The following is a 14,403-nucleotide window of genomic DNA, read 5'->3' as shown; positions in this document are numbered from 1 at the left end:
AACTTTACATTTAAACTATTATAAAGAGACCATGTGGAGAAAATGTTACATTTAATATCCTAGGCAAATACAGTCTCACAAAGCAAAGATCAAAGAACGGACAAAAGAAATAGGATTTTTAGGCAGAATACGTAATTAGACTTGGTGTATTTCCGATACTGGAATGGTCACTTCTTCTGAATAATATGGTTTAATCAGTTTCCAAACTGCTGGCATTTTATAGGTATATTACGAGGGGTCATTCTATAGTAAACTGGAAAAAGCACAACAAAACCTTGATTGTTTTTCCCCCATAATTACTTCATTTTTGTCTTGCTACTCCCTCTGAACAAAGGGCTTTGTTATAATAAGTCATCTTATATTTCATACTTTATATCTCTGCACAGCAAAGAAGTTCCCTGTTTTTAATACCTAAAACTTTCATTCGCCAAAGTGGAAATAATTATTTAAAATTAATTTTTGTATACTGAGTTCCTAAAACACATAAGCATGCTAATTTTATTTGTTTTAATACAAATTATACCTCAAAAATATGAAGCATTCTCATTTTGAAATCCATTGTATAAGAAAAAGTGGCCTTCAGTAAATAAAACTGGACAAGAAAGGCTATTTACAAAATTCTCTTTGTGTAATACCTTCTTGGAGTATCTACTTACTAAAAAAAAAAGTTTCGGTGTACCTGAAATAATCAAGTTTGCAGAAAATGTCTTTGTCTTTAATATAACAGCTGGTATGCCTTCCTAAGGAGGTCCTGCAGACACTACAGGAGAGACACCGAACATGCCAGCACAGGTCATTCACCTGTGAAGAAGAAGGGGTTAGGATGAAAAGCCATTCTAATACCACACACTTAAGAGTATCCTTCATTGGTTTTCTGTATCAGGCAATTTTAAAAGCTGGCCTCTTAATATTTTAACACATGCTCTGAATGTTTCTATCTAAGAGGTGTCATTTACACAAATACGCATCTAGATATATTCTCTTTTAGACCTCAACCAGAAAATCACAGCAGCATGTTATACACTTTGTGTTTAATTTTTAAAATATACTTTTGAAAAATTCAGGTTTTTTTTTTAATTGCGTGTCTATTCAGGGTTTTTTTGTTTGTTTTTGCTTTGTTTTGTTATCGAACGTATATGAACACAGGGAAAATTTTGGCCACTTTAAAGTCCTACATACTGGTTTTATATTTTTTTCCTTGACCAAATTCTTCCCACCGTGAAACATGGTAGCTAAAGAATTCAAGCCACATCGCTTCTCAATCTACTTTTTAGTTAAAGTGAGAAAGAAAATGGAAAAGAAGCTTTGTAAGAAATACTTACCCGTGTAAAGAAGCCAGGCAATCCATTTTACTTACAAAACAGAAATTCCTAAGGTAGATTTAAATGTTGAAATGGCCAAAGCCCTGGCTCCCATCTAACATTAAATAATCAAAACAAAAAGCATTGGTAACCCTACTTTAATGATTTGGTTACTAGAGGAAAAAAATAAATCTATTATAAGCAGTTCTAAAAAGGTACCCAACTATTTGCCATTTATACTTCAGGAAGTAAGACATTAAATGCTTTCATTTAATTTAATAAATCACAGCACTTTATATTCTATATAGGAGCATGAAACATTGTCAAATCAGGGGACAAATCATAAATAGCCTTACCTTAAACTGTTGCTATCATAGTATAAGCGGCACATCTTTAGCCTTCAAAAACGAAGATGTGTATTGAATTCAATTTGCCTGTAATGCAGGCTCCTAAATTTTGCTCTTGTTAAATGGACACAAGAACTAGGCTTATGCTTAATTAAATTTCATTTAAAACAACGGCAATGATGCAAAAACACCAGTTATACTCTACAAATGGATCTAATGCCTAATATAAGAATTAGGAAATTGGAAAAATGGGAAATTGTGAAATACAGCTTTTGCTAAACTATTTCATAATAAAGACTATCTTGTCCAATGATTCTATCATATTAGCGTTACTGTTCAACATATTTTTCTGTGATATGAAATATAAAGGGTCCTTCGAAGCTGAAGAAAGTTTTACTGGCTTCTAATTACAGTTACGTGTCTCTTTCCAAAGCACTAATGAGAGTATCATTTTAGTGAAATTTTAAGTTTTGGTCTTGCTATAAAAGAACTACATGCTCACCATACAAGAAAACAGGGAAAATAGCAATAGGAAACAATAGGGAAAAAAATCTGAGGAAATCGAAATAAAAAAATTAACAATGGTGAATGCTGTCCTCTTAATTAGAGATGCATTTTCTTTCTATTTTTTTCCTCAAACAGGCCCAATTAAGTTAAAGTGTAGAAATACAGGTTTCCTTTAGTATTCCACTGTTTAAGGCCTTCTGCATTTTGATGTTATCCAGGCTCTTTTTTTTTTTTTTTTTTTTAAGCAAGGCTAGATGCAGGCTTCAGGGCAAGAGTCATGGCCATTCTCTAGTTCCCTAAAGCCAGATGTAACGCCTGGTTTGCCACCCTTCCTCAAAGTTTACTTAAAAAAAAAATCTCCTTCATCTTCCATTTCTTTTCCAGAGATGAAAGTAAGGTGAACAGAGAAAATTCTGGCGACTATAAACCTTTCCTGATGGCTACATTGATCCAATCTCTGTATGTATACATATATAGGACCAAGTCAGAAAAAAAATCACTCAAATGACAGGACACTGAAGTATTAGATGGGGCAACAGATGCATCTAACTCCTCTCATGTTTTTTGTTCTAACTCCATTTAACTTGCCTCACAATATGGTGTTTTTCTATATTAAACAGTTATACCCTCAAATATTCTATTAGGTCTAACAATTATGTTTTCACCAGTGACTCAAATTGAATTCAAACTTATCTGGAAGAATAAGCACACAAAATGGGGGCAAAAAAGTTAAGAACTCAGTTTTTAATCATAAAGTGTCAAACTTTTGTTAGAACTAGTTTCCTATATAATAAGCAGCAGCTAGTTTTCTTGTACATATACTAATATGTACAAAAAGGGGTGGACTAAGACTGTATGTAGAAGACTTCATTGAGAGGACTCTGGTCCTACTACAAAGGAAAGCTTTAAAAGACTCTTCAGATAACTTACATTATTTTATACAATACACATATATAACATATAAACATATGTTAACATATAAAAGATGAACACTAAAAATGATTTTATCTATTCCAGAGGATATGTTGAGTCACTTTATAATAACTTTTTTCTTTATCCTTTCTGCTGTGTAGTGGATCCATTATAGATCCATCAAGAAACATTCTTAAAGATTAAGCTAATTACTGAGAGGGCTCATTGAAAATAAGAAACTAGGTTTGATCCAAAAGATGGTTTTTAAATATCCAAAAAGGCTCAGGTGTGGAAACACTGGAATGGGAATCTTAAGAATGCAGATTTAAAGAGAAAGCCAGCTTTAAGAATCAACCACCAATTAAGTAAATTAGTCACTTTTTAAACGTTTTCACCAAAACTCCTTTTGGTGCTTTATCTGGGTTGTATCTACAGGGTATCATTCCAACTCCCCAGATGAAGCAGCTTTGTATGTTAAGGGAGAAATTTAAAGAAACTCACTAATTTGCTTTCTGAATTCATATTCTCCACAATGAATTCTTTTGAAAAACTGGGGTGGGGGGGAGGTGAGGAGAATAGAAAGTGAACTGGTTTGCTACTAAGTCAGTGTAGGAGAGATCATTATTTTAAATAGTGGTTTTAAAAAGCTATTGAAGTTGAAATTCCATGGTATTAGAATTAAGACACAAGGGACTATGATCCTTCATGCAATGACATGGGTAACTAGCCTGCCAGAATTTGTACTCCAAAACTCCCCCACAATATCTTGAGAGAAGTAAAACAAATCAAGACAGTCAACTCTCAAACCACCACTTGAAGCACTTCATCCCAAGTATTTTTCTTTCTTTCTGTTTTGTATAAATTTACATCAATTTCCATTTTTTTCCACTAAGCAATGAAGATGACATTAACAAAAAAAAAAAAAATCATTCGGTGGCCCTGAAGTATTAAACCTTAATGAGAGGAGGAAGATATTGAAAATGGTTTTCATTTAAATGCTACTGCGAACTTTTACTCTGGAAAAGCCTCAGGTTAGTGTAAATAAACATAAGACTGTAAAATATCTATCCAGAAAAGACCCTTTAAGGCACTTGACAGTGGTTCTCACCAAAGGAGACACTGAAAAGGGGAAATCGATCAACATATACAGACCTGGAGTCCTCATAAGCAGGCAGACGTGTGGGTGTTATTGGGGGTGGAGGGACCATAACCCGAGGCTCAGTAAAAATAATCGGGCAGGACCCTGTTTCCAGAATGGGTAAGCATTTCCCCACTTCTGTTCCTCTACAAGTAGGTGGCTAACTCCAGCACATCCACCCCGGGTATCGGCACGTCTAGACCAGGATGGGTCACACGTAAGCAGTTTTGCAACAGCGGGTATTCTAAGATTTCTTCTCCCACTCTTTCCCACCGCATGAGTTGCCCCTGACTGGGCCATAGTGCTGAGAAAGTCTACAATCTCCAGCGAGAACTTGAGTGGAAAAGAGAGGGAAAGTAAACTTTTCTCTTTTCCCAGAGCTCTCGGGGAACCCCGCTGCCCCTGGGCCTCGCGGCTCCGCCCTACCTTGAGAAGGTACTTGTCCACGATCTCCAGGCCGCAGCTGTTGCACACACACTTGCCAGGGGGGCAGACGGAGCCCGAGGCCATGGACCGGGGCGAGGACGACGGGGACAGTGGGGCCGAGGAGGAGCACGAGTCCTCGTCCCCCACTCCCTCGGGGCTCACCTGCAGGAAGCCACGAGGCGCGGTCTCAGGGGGTTCTAGACCCCTCCTTCTCTCCCCATCCCACAGACCCACGGGGGCTCCCTCACAGCCTCCCCTCCCTTACCCCAAACCACCCCTAGTTTCTGAGTTCCCGCTTCTCGCCCTCTCCCCCCGCGTCCATGCTCCCACCACGCCCCCGCCGGGGCTGCAGACCACTGACCTCAAGGACCTGGGGCGCCTGGCGGCCCTGCGCAGCCCGCCACACTGGCTCAGCTTCTCCCCCCGCCCCAGAACCCCTCTCCACCCGCTCCCCGAGGGCCCAACTGCGCCCGGGGAGGAGCGCGGGGACAGCAGCCCTTCGTCCTTGGGCTGCCTCCCCACGGCCCGGCTCGCCGCCACCCGGGTCCCTACCCACTCACCAGTCCCTCTTCCCCGGCGCCTTTCCGAGTCCTCCCGGCCGCCAGGGCTGCAGTCCGCCCGCACTCCTCCGACATGAGCCCCTGGCACTGAGGAGGTGAGGGCGGGGAAGTGGGGAGGAACAGAGACGAGAAGTTCAGAGCCGGCACGTGCGGCCCAGAGCTTCAGCTTCTCCGCACGCGGGGCGGACTAATGAAGGCCCACGGCGCTCCGGGCCGCACGTGCAGCCGTCTGGGCGCCTGGGCCCGCGCGCGCCTGGCAAGCCGACGCCGACGCAGCCTCCCTTGCAGGCAGCGGGCGGCGGCGGCGGCGGCGGCGGCGCAGCCTCAGCACGCGACTAGGCGGCCACCGGAGCACCAAGGGCTCGCCCGGCGCGCTGCCGCGCTCTCGGGGCTCCGGGTCCCCGCGCTCACCGTAGCACGTCGGTTCCCCGCCCCCCTGCCGGGGGTAACAAGTTAATAACAATCATCCCGGCACAAAGCAGTTTCTTTCTAGACGTCAATCACAGCGGAGCAGGGATCACCCGGCTAAAGGGGGTGCATGGGGTGGGGTGAAGTGGGAGAGAAGAAAAGAGGATTTGAGAAGGGGGTGGGGGTAGGAACTTGATTTCTTTAATAGCCTCAATTAAAAGAGCAAGACACATATATATTTTTAAAAGGGGGCTTTTTGAATTGGATAGCCCGAAAGGTGAAGAGGTTTAATAGGATACTTGAAAGCTAATTACAGCGGGATTTAAGAAGCCTGGTGTTTGTTCCGATGACAATTTGAATGAAAATGCTTCAGATTAAACCAAGCCAGCAGCTCTTTCGTAAACTTACAGCAATTAGAGCTGCGAGTGATTTATACTCGTTTCTTTAAGGTGTAAATTGCCACTTATTGCTCGGTAAGTCAACATTTGAGCTACTAAAGGATTATTTTTAGCTAGCGCAAAAAGCGGGTCGAATAATGGAAAATATCCAGCTGAATTTAATTTGTGTCATTAAAAAAAAAAAAAACTCACCCAACCTCGGTCAAAATGTTTTAAAGCAACAACGCGCATTACTCAAGTGTTTCCAAGCCTTTGTAGGAGTTTTGTTCTTAAACGAAAACGCAGCCGCTCTGGTCTTTTTCTGCCTTCGTTTACGGAAACTCTAGCTTGGGGGGCGGGGGGGGGTCCCAGAACTCGAACGGCCCACACTTCTGCATTTCTGTCTCTTCGCCTCCCTCTTTCCCTCACTCTGGTAGCACCAGAAGAGATACTGTCAGAGCCCCCCGGTCCCTCGGGCTCTCCGCCGGGACCCTCGGGTGCGCTCCCTACTCGGGACCCAGCGCCGCAGACACAAAGAGTTTAGGCAGAAGAGCCCCGAGTTCGCCGAGTGTTCCCCGCCAGCGTCGGCGCGAAGACAAAGTCAGCAGTGCCCAGTGCGGGTCCGGCGGAGGCGCTCAAACAGGCTGCAGATGATTTTCAAACCTAAAACGCGAGATACGCCGCGGCTCCTGCCTCCAGAGTGAGGTGAGAGTTTGTCAGTTTCCCCCCATCTACTCGAAGAATGGTGTGACTCGAGAGCCCTGGGGTTGGCTTCTTTCGGTCTTTTAAAGTAAAATGGCCTTCGTAGCCCGCCCTAGGATCCAGAGGCCTTCCTGGAACCACGTCTGCTTCTATTTCGCTGTGGGGCCGCGGCAGCGCGGACCGCCCTACGGCCGGTGGAGCTCCTTAGGGCCCGCAAGCATCCGCCGGCGGCTGGGAGCGGGAAGCCGCGCCTCTGTTCCTTCCCACCCCACAGCCGCCTGGACCTCCCGACTCACTCTCCCCACCGCCCTTTCACCACTGCAAACACAACAAAAGCACGACTCACATGTACCCGAGAGCGCCTTAGGCTTGAGGCTTCGTCTCCCAAATTACGGTCTCCATGGCCTCAGGTTAAGTGAGCTTGTGGGGAGGGGAGGCAATGATTACTGACTAACGTTACTACGTAAGAAAAAAAAAAAAAACTGCCAGGTTTGAAGATGAGGCCGTTACAGGTAATTTCTGAACCTCATTTAGGAGCGCAAACAGCTCGCAGGAAACTGCGATTCAGCTGGTCTGGCCAGGCGTCGGGTCGCTCACCTTCTCGGGAGGAACTGCCAGCTCCGGCACGTCCTTTTCTTCTAGTTTACACACAAACATCTGCTCGCTTTTCCAATACATGGCACTGCTAGGGCTGCTTATCACATACCAACTCCAGAGGGTCAGAGGCTGTCCGTGTCTGCCGATCTGGCCCGCCTCCCCAGCCCCAGCGCACTAATAAAAGCTGACACCGAGAAGAGAAAGAATGCTACAAGTCTTCGTCCAAAGAGGCCGCTGTGACCGTAAGCACTCTGATGGACTGCTCTTAAGATTGTTTCCCAACTTCATTGAGGTCTGTCCCTCTAGGAAAAGGAAAAAAAGAGTTTTGTTTTTCCAGAGGGTGGAACCTTACATGAAGGGAGGGAAGAGGGTGTGGGGGGAAAAGTCTTTTCCTGGAGGAATAGCCTCACCTCATTAAGAAACACCCGCCTTCTCTACAAGTCAAGATCTTTATCAGGACAAGCCAACTTACTCCAGATTTAGTATTAAAGAAGAAGAAGAAAAAAAAAACAAAAAAACAAAACATTGGGAATGGCCTGTTAACTTTTGACTTAAAAAAAAAAAACTCCTCTCTGCATTTGCCGTGGCTTTTTGATTCTCACTCCCCAACCAAAACCTAAACAAAGATTCAGGTTACATCTCTTTCTGCAGCAAGCTGAAGGGGAAGCGGAGGTCTGGGTGACTTGAATGTTTCAGTCATTCTCCTGAAACGAGCAGCTCCCCTGTCTAGCTGAGGACAGAGACGGCTCCCTGGAAACCTGGGGGCTGACTTATCTAGAGGTTCCCACTCCCTTTGTGAAAAGTTTTCTTATTAAGATAAAGAAGGAACATCTGAGCAACACAAAAGCTTATGATTTGCGACTAGATTTGAAATCAAGGCTACAAGAAAGACAAAAAGTATGTTGCTAATAGTATTGCTCTTTCATCTCATCCTAGGCAAAATTTAAGCCATAGAAGCGGCCAGCTCCTGCCTCATATTTTGGTGGCGGGTTTGTTGGGGGGGAAGGGGGGGTGAGAGTGGGGTCTCAGAATACCGTAATTTTGATTAGGATTGGAGGGTGTGTTTAAATAACTTATTTATGGTATAGATTTTACTTCATTATGTAGTGTACAAAGAGGAATTTGGTAAGGCTAACAATTTTTATTTCCAATTTTCCCTTTGAGAAAACAAAGCAAGCTTCTGAAACAGTAATATAAGAATATTTAGGAGTCTCTGTTTCTTAATGGCCTTTAACAAAATCATATGATGTTGCTTCGATAACATATATATGTTTATAATATTATCTCCTTGCCTTATTGTCGAGAAGAGGAAGATCGAAGTGCTCCCGCCCAGACGCGTCAGCAGCAGGCTAGAGGAAGGGCAGTGGGCAAACACAGGTAGACTTTACTGTGATGAAGTGAGCCCATGTAACAGCCTGGGACCAAGCAACGACTGCAAATTTAGTTTTTCTTCCATTACATTTTTCTCCCATAAACACGAGGGTCTCTAGAGCATTTTCCTAACGCCATTGTTTACGCACAGCTGCGCCCACTTTAATATTAGCTATCCCCCTGCAGGTCCTCTCTGGGAGCTCTCGCTTAAATTTACGCAGTCGGGGGGGGGGGGGGAGGGGGACGCTATGATTAATCTGTGCCCTCTTACAGAATTGAAGGCTTGGAGTGGACCGACTTCTCGAAAAGCTAACCTGTGCTTGGAGAACAGAAAGACTTGTGTTTCTCATCAAGTGCAAAAATTAGTATTTTTTGAAAAATCCACATAATGCATTTTCCATGAAATAGCATCGGTCTCGAGATGGCTCTTCTGAATGGACAGAGTCGTGTAGAATGTTGACTACCAGGCCGTGTATAGAGCAGGAATGAAAGTGGAATTAAAAATAAAGACCCAATCCGGAGATTTAGTTACAGTTTCTATGCGTGAGGGTCTGCAAAATGAATCTGGGGTACTGTTTGGCTGCTATCCGGGAGAATAAGTCGCGCGGGTCATTTGGAGATCCGGGGAGAGCTGGAGTTGTTTTTGGAAGTAGGGCGGGGGCGCGGGCGTTTATGCGGTCTTTCCAGCCCCCCCACCCCCGCCTAATCAGGCGGCTCTCAGTCAGGTTTTCAAAATACTAATCTTGATCTAAGAGCGCCTATCGCTGCATAAGTGGAGGAAATGATTCATTTTTAGAGGCTTCTGGGCTTGGGGAAGAAGAATGGTAGGCAGACATAAGAAGACCTAAAAGACTGGTCTGGTGGCCGCTTTACTCCTGGCGCCCGGCACTACGCGGACTTTTCCCGCGGGGTAATTACGCGCACCCAGCCTTGCTCAGTAGGCCTGCAGGTGATGAGTTTCTGAGTCCCAGGCGGTGTAGGCCTTTGGTTGGAGGTCGTTTGTGGAGGCGGGAGGAGGAGGAGGATGCGCAGGTGTTTGCCATGAATGTCAGGGCTGAGCTTCCCTCTCGTCCTCGACCCAACCACCCTGTGACCCCTTGCCAAGGGCAAGCATACCGAGGGGTCATTCCTGCACAGTGGCCCCAACTCCTCGGAGCTCGCGTCACACCTCTTACCCAGGCTCCTCCTCGGCTCCGGAAAAGGAAGGGTTCGCCTGATGCTTTGCAGACTACCTCTTCCTACGTTAGATGCTTGTGCTAAAAGTGAGGACTCTTTTTGTCTTTGTAATGACGGTTTTTAGCTCGAACTCCAACTGAGACCAATTTTGGTCGAACAAGGACAGACCAAAAAAACATCATCATGTGTGTCTGCAGGTGGGTGAGGATTCGCCGCGTTGGGGCGGTTCCTACCTACTAACTTGAAATTTCTGGAATACCACCGCTCCTTAAATGAAAATCTGAGACCTCAAGCCCACCCAGGGGGCAACCAACACCTCTGGAGGGCAGGGCTCTTTGCAAGGGTGGGAGAAAGAAAGCCAGAGACTTGGGAGTGCATCCTGTCCCGGGCTTTGCGGTGCCCAGCTAGTTGGGAGGCGCAGGGTGTCTCCCTAAAGCCCGAGGGGGTCAGGGAAGGGGTCTGGGTAGAGTCAGGCCTTGATTGGAGGTCCAGGGCTGGAGAGCTGGAACACCAACCCGCTCTGACCCCCGCAGCTTCCACTCACCGCGAAGAGCTGCCTAATTGGGCTACGAGCAGCTGCGAAATTTGTAATCGCCTAATAAACCTTCCACCTCGGTAATTCTTATCCAGAGGCATAAAACTGATATTTTCACACTCGGCTTGCACCACAGGAACCGTTTATAAACATCCTTCATCAGTGGGATGAAATTAAGCCTGCATTGACAAGAGGTCTCTGGAACTCGATATTGAAAAGCAATAGATCCGAATTAGCAAATTATTATTTTAAGTAGGGAAAGTCCCCACAAACTTGACTGTTGAACCCATTGCCTCTGAGCTCCTCGCGGTGAGTAACCACATGTTTGACGGAACTTAACCTGGAGTTTCCGCGGTACTCAAGCAATCTTCGGGATCTCGCTTCCTGAATCCGCGCCCGCCCCGGCTCCCAGCCCTCCCACCAGCCTTTGAGGACGCGCTCGAGTCAGACCTGTGTAGACTTGGGAGAGACGCTACTGGGGCCCGGTCGAAAACGCTGTCAAACGAGACGTGTCCAGGACTCCTGGGCCTGCAGGCGCAAAGCCAGCGCCAGCTCTTGGGGCCCTGCACTTTCCCGAGCCGGCGGCTCTCGCTGACCGCACCACTACCACCAGGTACCCGCGCCGGGGGTCGGCCAGAGGACTGTCGGAGCGTGGAGGTGGGGAAGACCTCTGCGCCGGTAAGAAGACACAGCTTGTGGGTGATTCTTGCAGTGACCTCTTTACCCGTAAGCGGGAAAGCTCTCAGCCAAGAGTCCTCTGAAACTGCGGAGGTCACACTTGGTTCAGGGTATCCTTTGATTTTTGCCCATCTCGTCTAACCATTATTAATATTGATCTGGAAAGGGACGGAAAGAAGTAGCTTCCAGAGGTTTGCCCCCCCCCCCCCCGACACACACACAAATTTGCCCAGCTCAGAAGCCCCCTTAGAGATCGCGGAGTGGGAAATACGCTCACCTTGGGACTTACCGGTCCCAGGCTCCTTTTCAGACCTCGTCACCCAGTTTCCGAGGAAAAGAGAAGGGCACGTTTATTCATGCCAGCGGAGGTCGCCCAAGGGTGGCGAGGGCCTCCGTCTGGGACCCACCAGTCTCTCCCCCACTGCGGGCCGAGGCTGGAGGGGCTTCCCGGCGAGGCTAGCGTGCTCGGCGCGGGACAGCTGGAGTGCACGGCGCTCAGACCCAGCCTCCGCTCTCCGGCCCCGCCGGGAATCTGTTCCGCTATATGCTGTCGGATGCGCCCGCTGGGGCCAGTTGTCACCAGCAGTTCTAGAAACCCAATAACCGAAAACCGAGTCCTGCTTCCAAGAGGGTTGTACGTGTAGATTCGGTGTTCCTTGTCAGGCGGTGCGCTCGACCCCCTCCTCCCCCTTTCCCTCCTGAGCTCAAGTAAACTCGCCAGGTCCGCTGCGGCAGGAGAGAGCGGAAGTGTTTCTCGCCTGATAGGACGGATGGTAAGAGAGAGGGAATTAGAAGCCATATACAGCCCGAAATTAGGCAGGGCGCAGTCTGGGACGCTCCCGGGCTAAATGCTACTGCGCAAAGCGCAGAAGTCCACTACACTCTTTACTCGTTGTGACATTTCCAAGCCGACAATCTCGCCTTAAGCACGCTTGTGGTTTGGAGCTGCTGATTTTATATGCATTTTATCGTTCAGAATGAGCAACAGGGTAGGACCAGCGGAAACCCGATTCTAACCTATTTCTACAGACCTCTGCCCACGCAACTCTGTAAGTGCCAAACTACGAGTTGGAGAGAAACAACAACAACTCACTAATTCCCTTCTCCCCGGCGTTTTCCTACACGTCCTAGGCCACCAAGCTGTCTAGCTTGGAGCTCACTAATCTAGAAAGAGGACAGAAACCAATCCCCGCAGGCTTCCCGTCCTCCACTCCCCGCCCCCGCCTCGTTTCCCAGGGATCCCTGAGAGTTAACTAAAACCCAGCAAGGGAGGCAGGAGAGCCAAACTTGATCCGAGTGCAAAAACGTGGGCGCCTGACGGTGTTTTTTGGGTGGAGTGGGGAGGGGTAGTGGTGGCAGGGAGCTGTGTGAGGCTACCATTCGCAAGCGTCGATCCGGTTTTGATAAGAGAACTTGCAGCTCCGGTGGTTAGCCAGTGTGAGTGCACCCATAAAAGCCCACGCAGCTCTACGCGCAACCTCAGTGTCGAGGTTTCTCCCCCGGCAACACTTCCATGTCCCATTGTTGCTTATCAGATGTATCTTGTAAAATGATAACTTTTAAAAAGCCTGAGGAATAATCTTGAGCCATAATTTTTCAACTTAAATAACTTTTTATATGGATTTCTGCCACGGGAGATTGGTTCTTGTAATTGTGGCAGTGTTTTCTTCCTCTCCTCCCCTTCTCCCTTCCTCCTTCCCTGCCTGCCTGCTTGCCTGCCTTCATGGGAGATCAGGGTTTAAGAGCTAGGCAATGTGTTATACTAAGAGCACGGTTTTTGAAGTTAGTCAAACCTGTACTGGATTTTCGAGTAATTTATCTAACTGTACTGGATTTTCGAGTAATTTATTTAACAACTTAACAACTTGGTTTTCTCATCAGTAAAATGGGGATAACAGAACTAATGATGTTGAATGTGTACACCGACAGACACAGTAGATTCTCGATGAATGCAATCTTCTTTCTCTCCTCCGCATCTTCCTTCGCCACCCTACAAATGTCCGGAAGCAGAGGCGTCACCAAAGGCTTCATTCCCCAGGTGAAGGGGACAGGCCATGCTCCTCAGCACCGACCTTGATTCCAGTTGACCATTTCGAGTAGTTCACCTGATCTGGTCGCCAATGCCGGAGGAGCCTCTCAGTGATGCAGGGCCTCTGGAGAAGAACGCACAGTTGCGAGCCACCTCTAACCGTGGCATCTCGGCCTGAGGACGCACCCGAACAACTTTTCCTCCCACTGCTTTATTTGGGGGTTAATCTGGCACATTTAAATGCTTGGCACCCTGCCTTCTGTCAGTTTGTGCAAACTTCTGAGTATTGTGAAAGTGGCAGTACTCATAGCTGTTGCTTTTTGTCAAACGCCCCACTGGCGCCGAGGAGCATAATCGTACTTCAGTAACTTGCCTAAGGCCATTTTACCAGGATGAGTCAGAATTCGAACCCAGACGCCGGATGCTAAGGCCCGACTTTCCTTCTTTTTTGAAAGCCCGCGTCTTAACCATTCCGCTATGTTGTCCTCTTTGGGGTGAGTTCGGAAAAGGACAATTTCATTCAATGGATTCATTTACCCCAACTGCACATGGTTTTTTACGTAGTCCAGTTGACCTGGGTTGCGGCTCCAGTGCAGGTGGTCCACCTGCCAGCCCCTTGCCCCTGCCCGCTTCCGGCTGAGTTGCAGTTAGCGGGCAACTGCCTGGAGTCGGGTATCCGGCGGGAAAGAGCTCCCTCTCCCCCACCTTTACTCTGCAGTACCGAGGTTTAAAAGCATAGAATGGTTTGGAGTGTCTAATAAGCCAACTACAAAGGGGAAAAAAGAGTCGAGATTTTAAATCGGTGGTAAAATCTTTCTCCTTTTCTTTGCAAACTACAGAATCCGATGACTAATCATCAGCGGGTGGATCAAAACCCGGATTGAACAAGTGACCACAGCTCTCCGTACCTCCTGCGGTGCAAAGGCCGGTGCCCACTTCCGGAACTTTCCTTTGGACTTCCACTAAAGAGGAGTCTGCAGAAGCCTCGGTGCCCAGCTCCGGCTGTGCAAAGGTCATCTCGCCAAACCCTCTATCACTACTCCGGAGAAGTCCTTAGAAATAGTTTTCCCCGAAACAAACAGGTGAATAAAGTCGACCCCAACAGATCTTTCACAGCTCCAGGCTTCAGGCACTCCAGAGGCAGGAACCATGTGCTGTTCTAACTCTCTGGAACCTAGTTCAGTGTCTGGCACCAGGCAATAAAGGATGGCTTTTTGAATGGGAAAAAAAGTATGTGCTGGCAGGTACAGAGGGTTTCACGCCTTTCTCTGTATTGGTAGTTCTAGCTTCCTATTTCTTTACATTGGCACCTTCTTGCCCAGGACCCAAAGTCTTTTAA

At 47.1% G+C, this 14,403-nt stretch overlaps 1 protein-coding gene across 4 annotated transcripts in view; it reads right to left on the bottom strand.

The window, feature by feature from the left end:
* LHX8 (LIM homeobox 8) overlaps nt 1-7,356 on the bottom strand; it is a gene marked incomplete at its 5' end in the record, with an annotated part of 76,742 nt that extends 69,386 nt beyond the window's left edge. For 3 of the 4 annotated variants that reach the window (XR_013831476.1, XM_079943854.1, XM_079943855.1), the window contains 3 exons: nt 680-801; nt 4,632-4,793; nt 5,192-5,318. Coding sequence is in view for 3 of the 4 variants with exons in the window: in XM_079943854.1 (XP_079799980.1) it covers nt 680-801; nt 4,632-4,793; nt 5,192-5,266 (359 nt within the window). Of the gene's footprint in view, nt 1-679; nt 802-4,631; nt 4,794-5,191; nt 5,319-7,275 lie in introns of those variants that run through there. The other variant, XM_079943856.1, reaches the window with a different exon arrangement.
* Nucleotides 7,357-14,403: the final 7,047 nt, after the last annotated feature.

The sequence above is a fragment of the Stenella coeruleoalba genome (assembly GCF_951394435.1).
Source record: "Stenella coeruleoalba genome assembly, chromosome: 1".
Lineage (NCBI taxonomy): Eukaryota > Metazoa > Chordata > Mammalia > Artiodactyla > Delphinidae > Stenella > Stenella coeruleoalba.
Note: the sequence above shows the minus strand (reverse complement) of the source record. Positions and strands in the feature narration are given on the sequence as shown.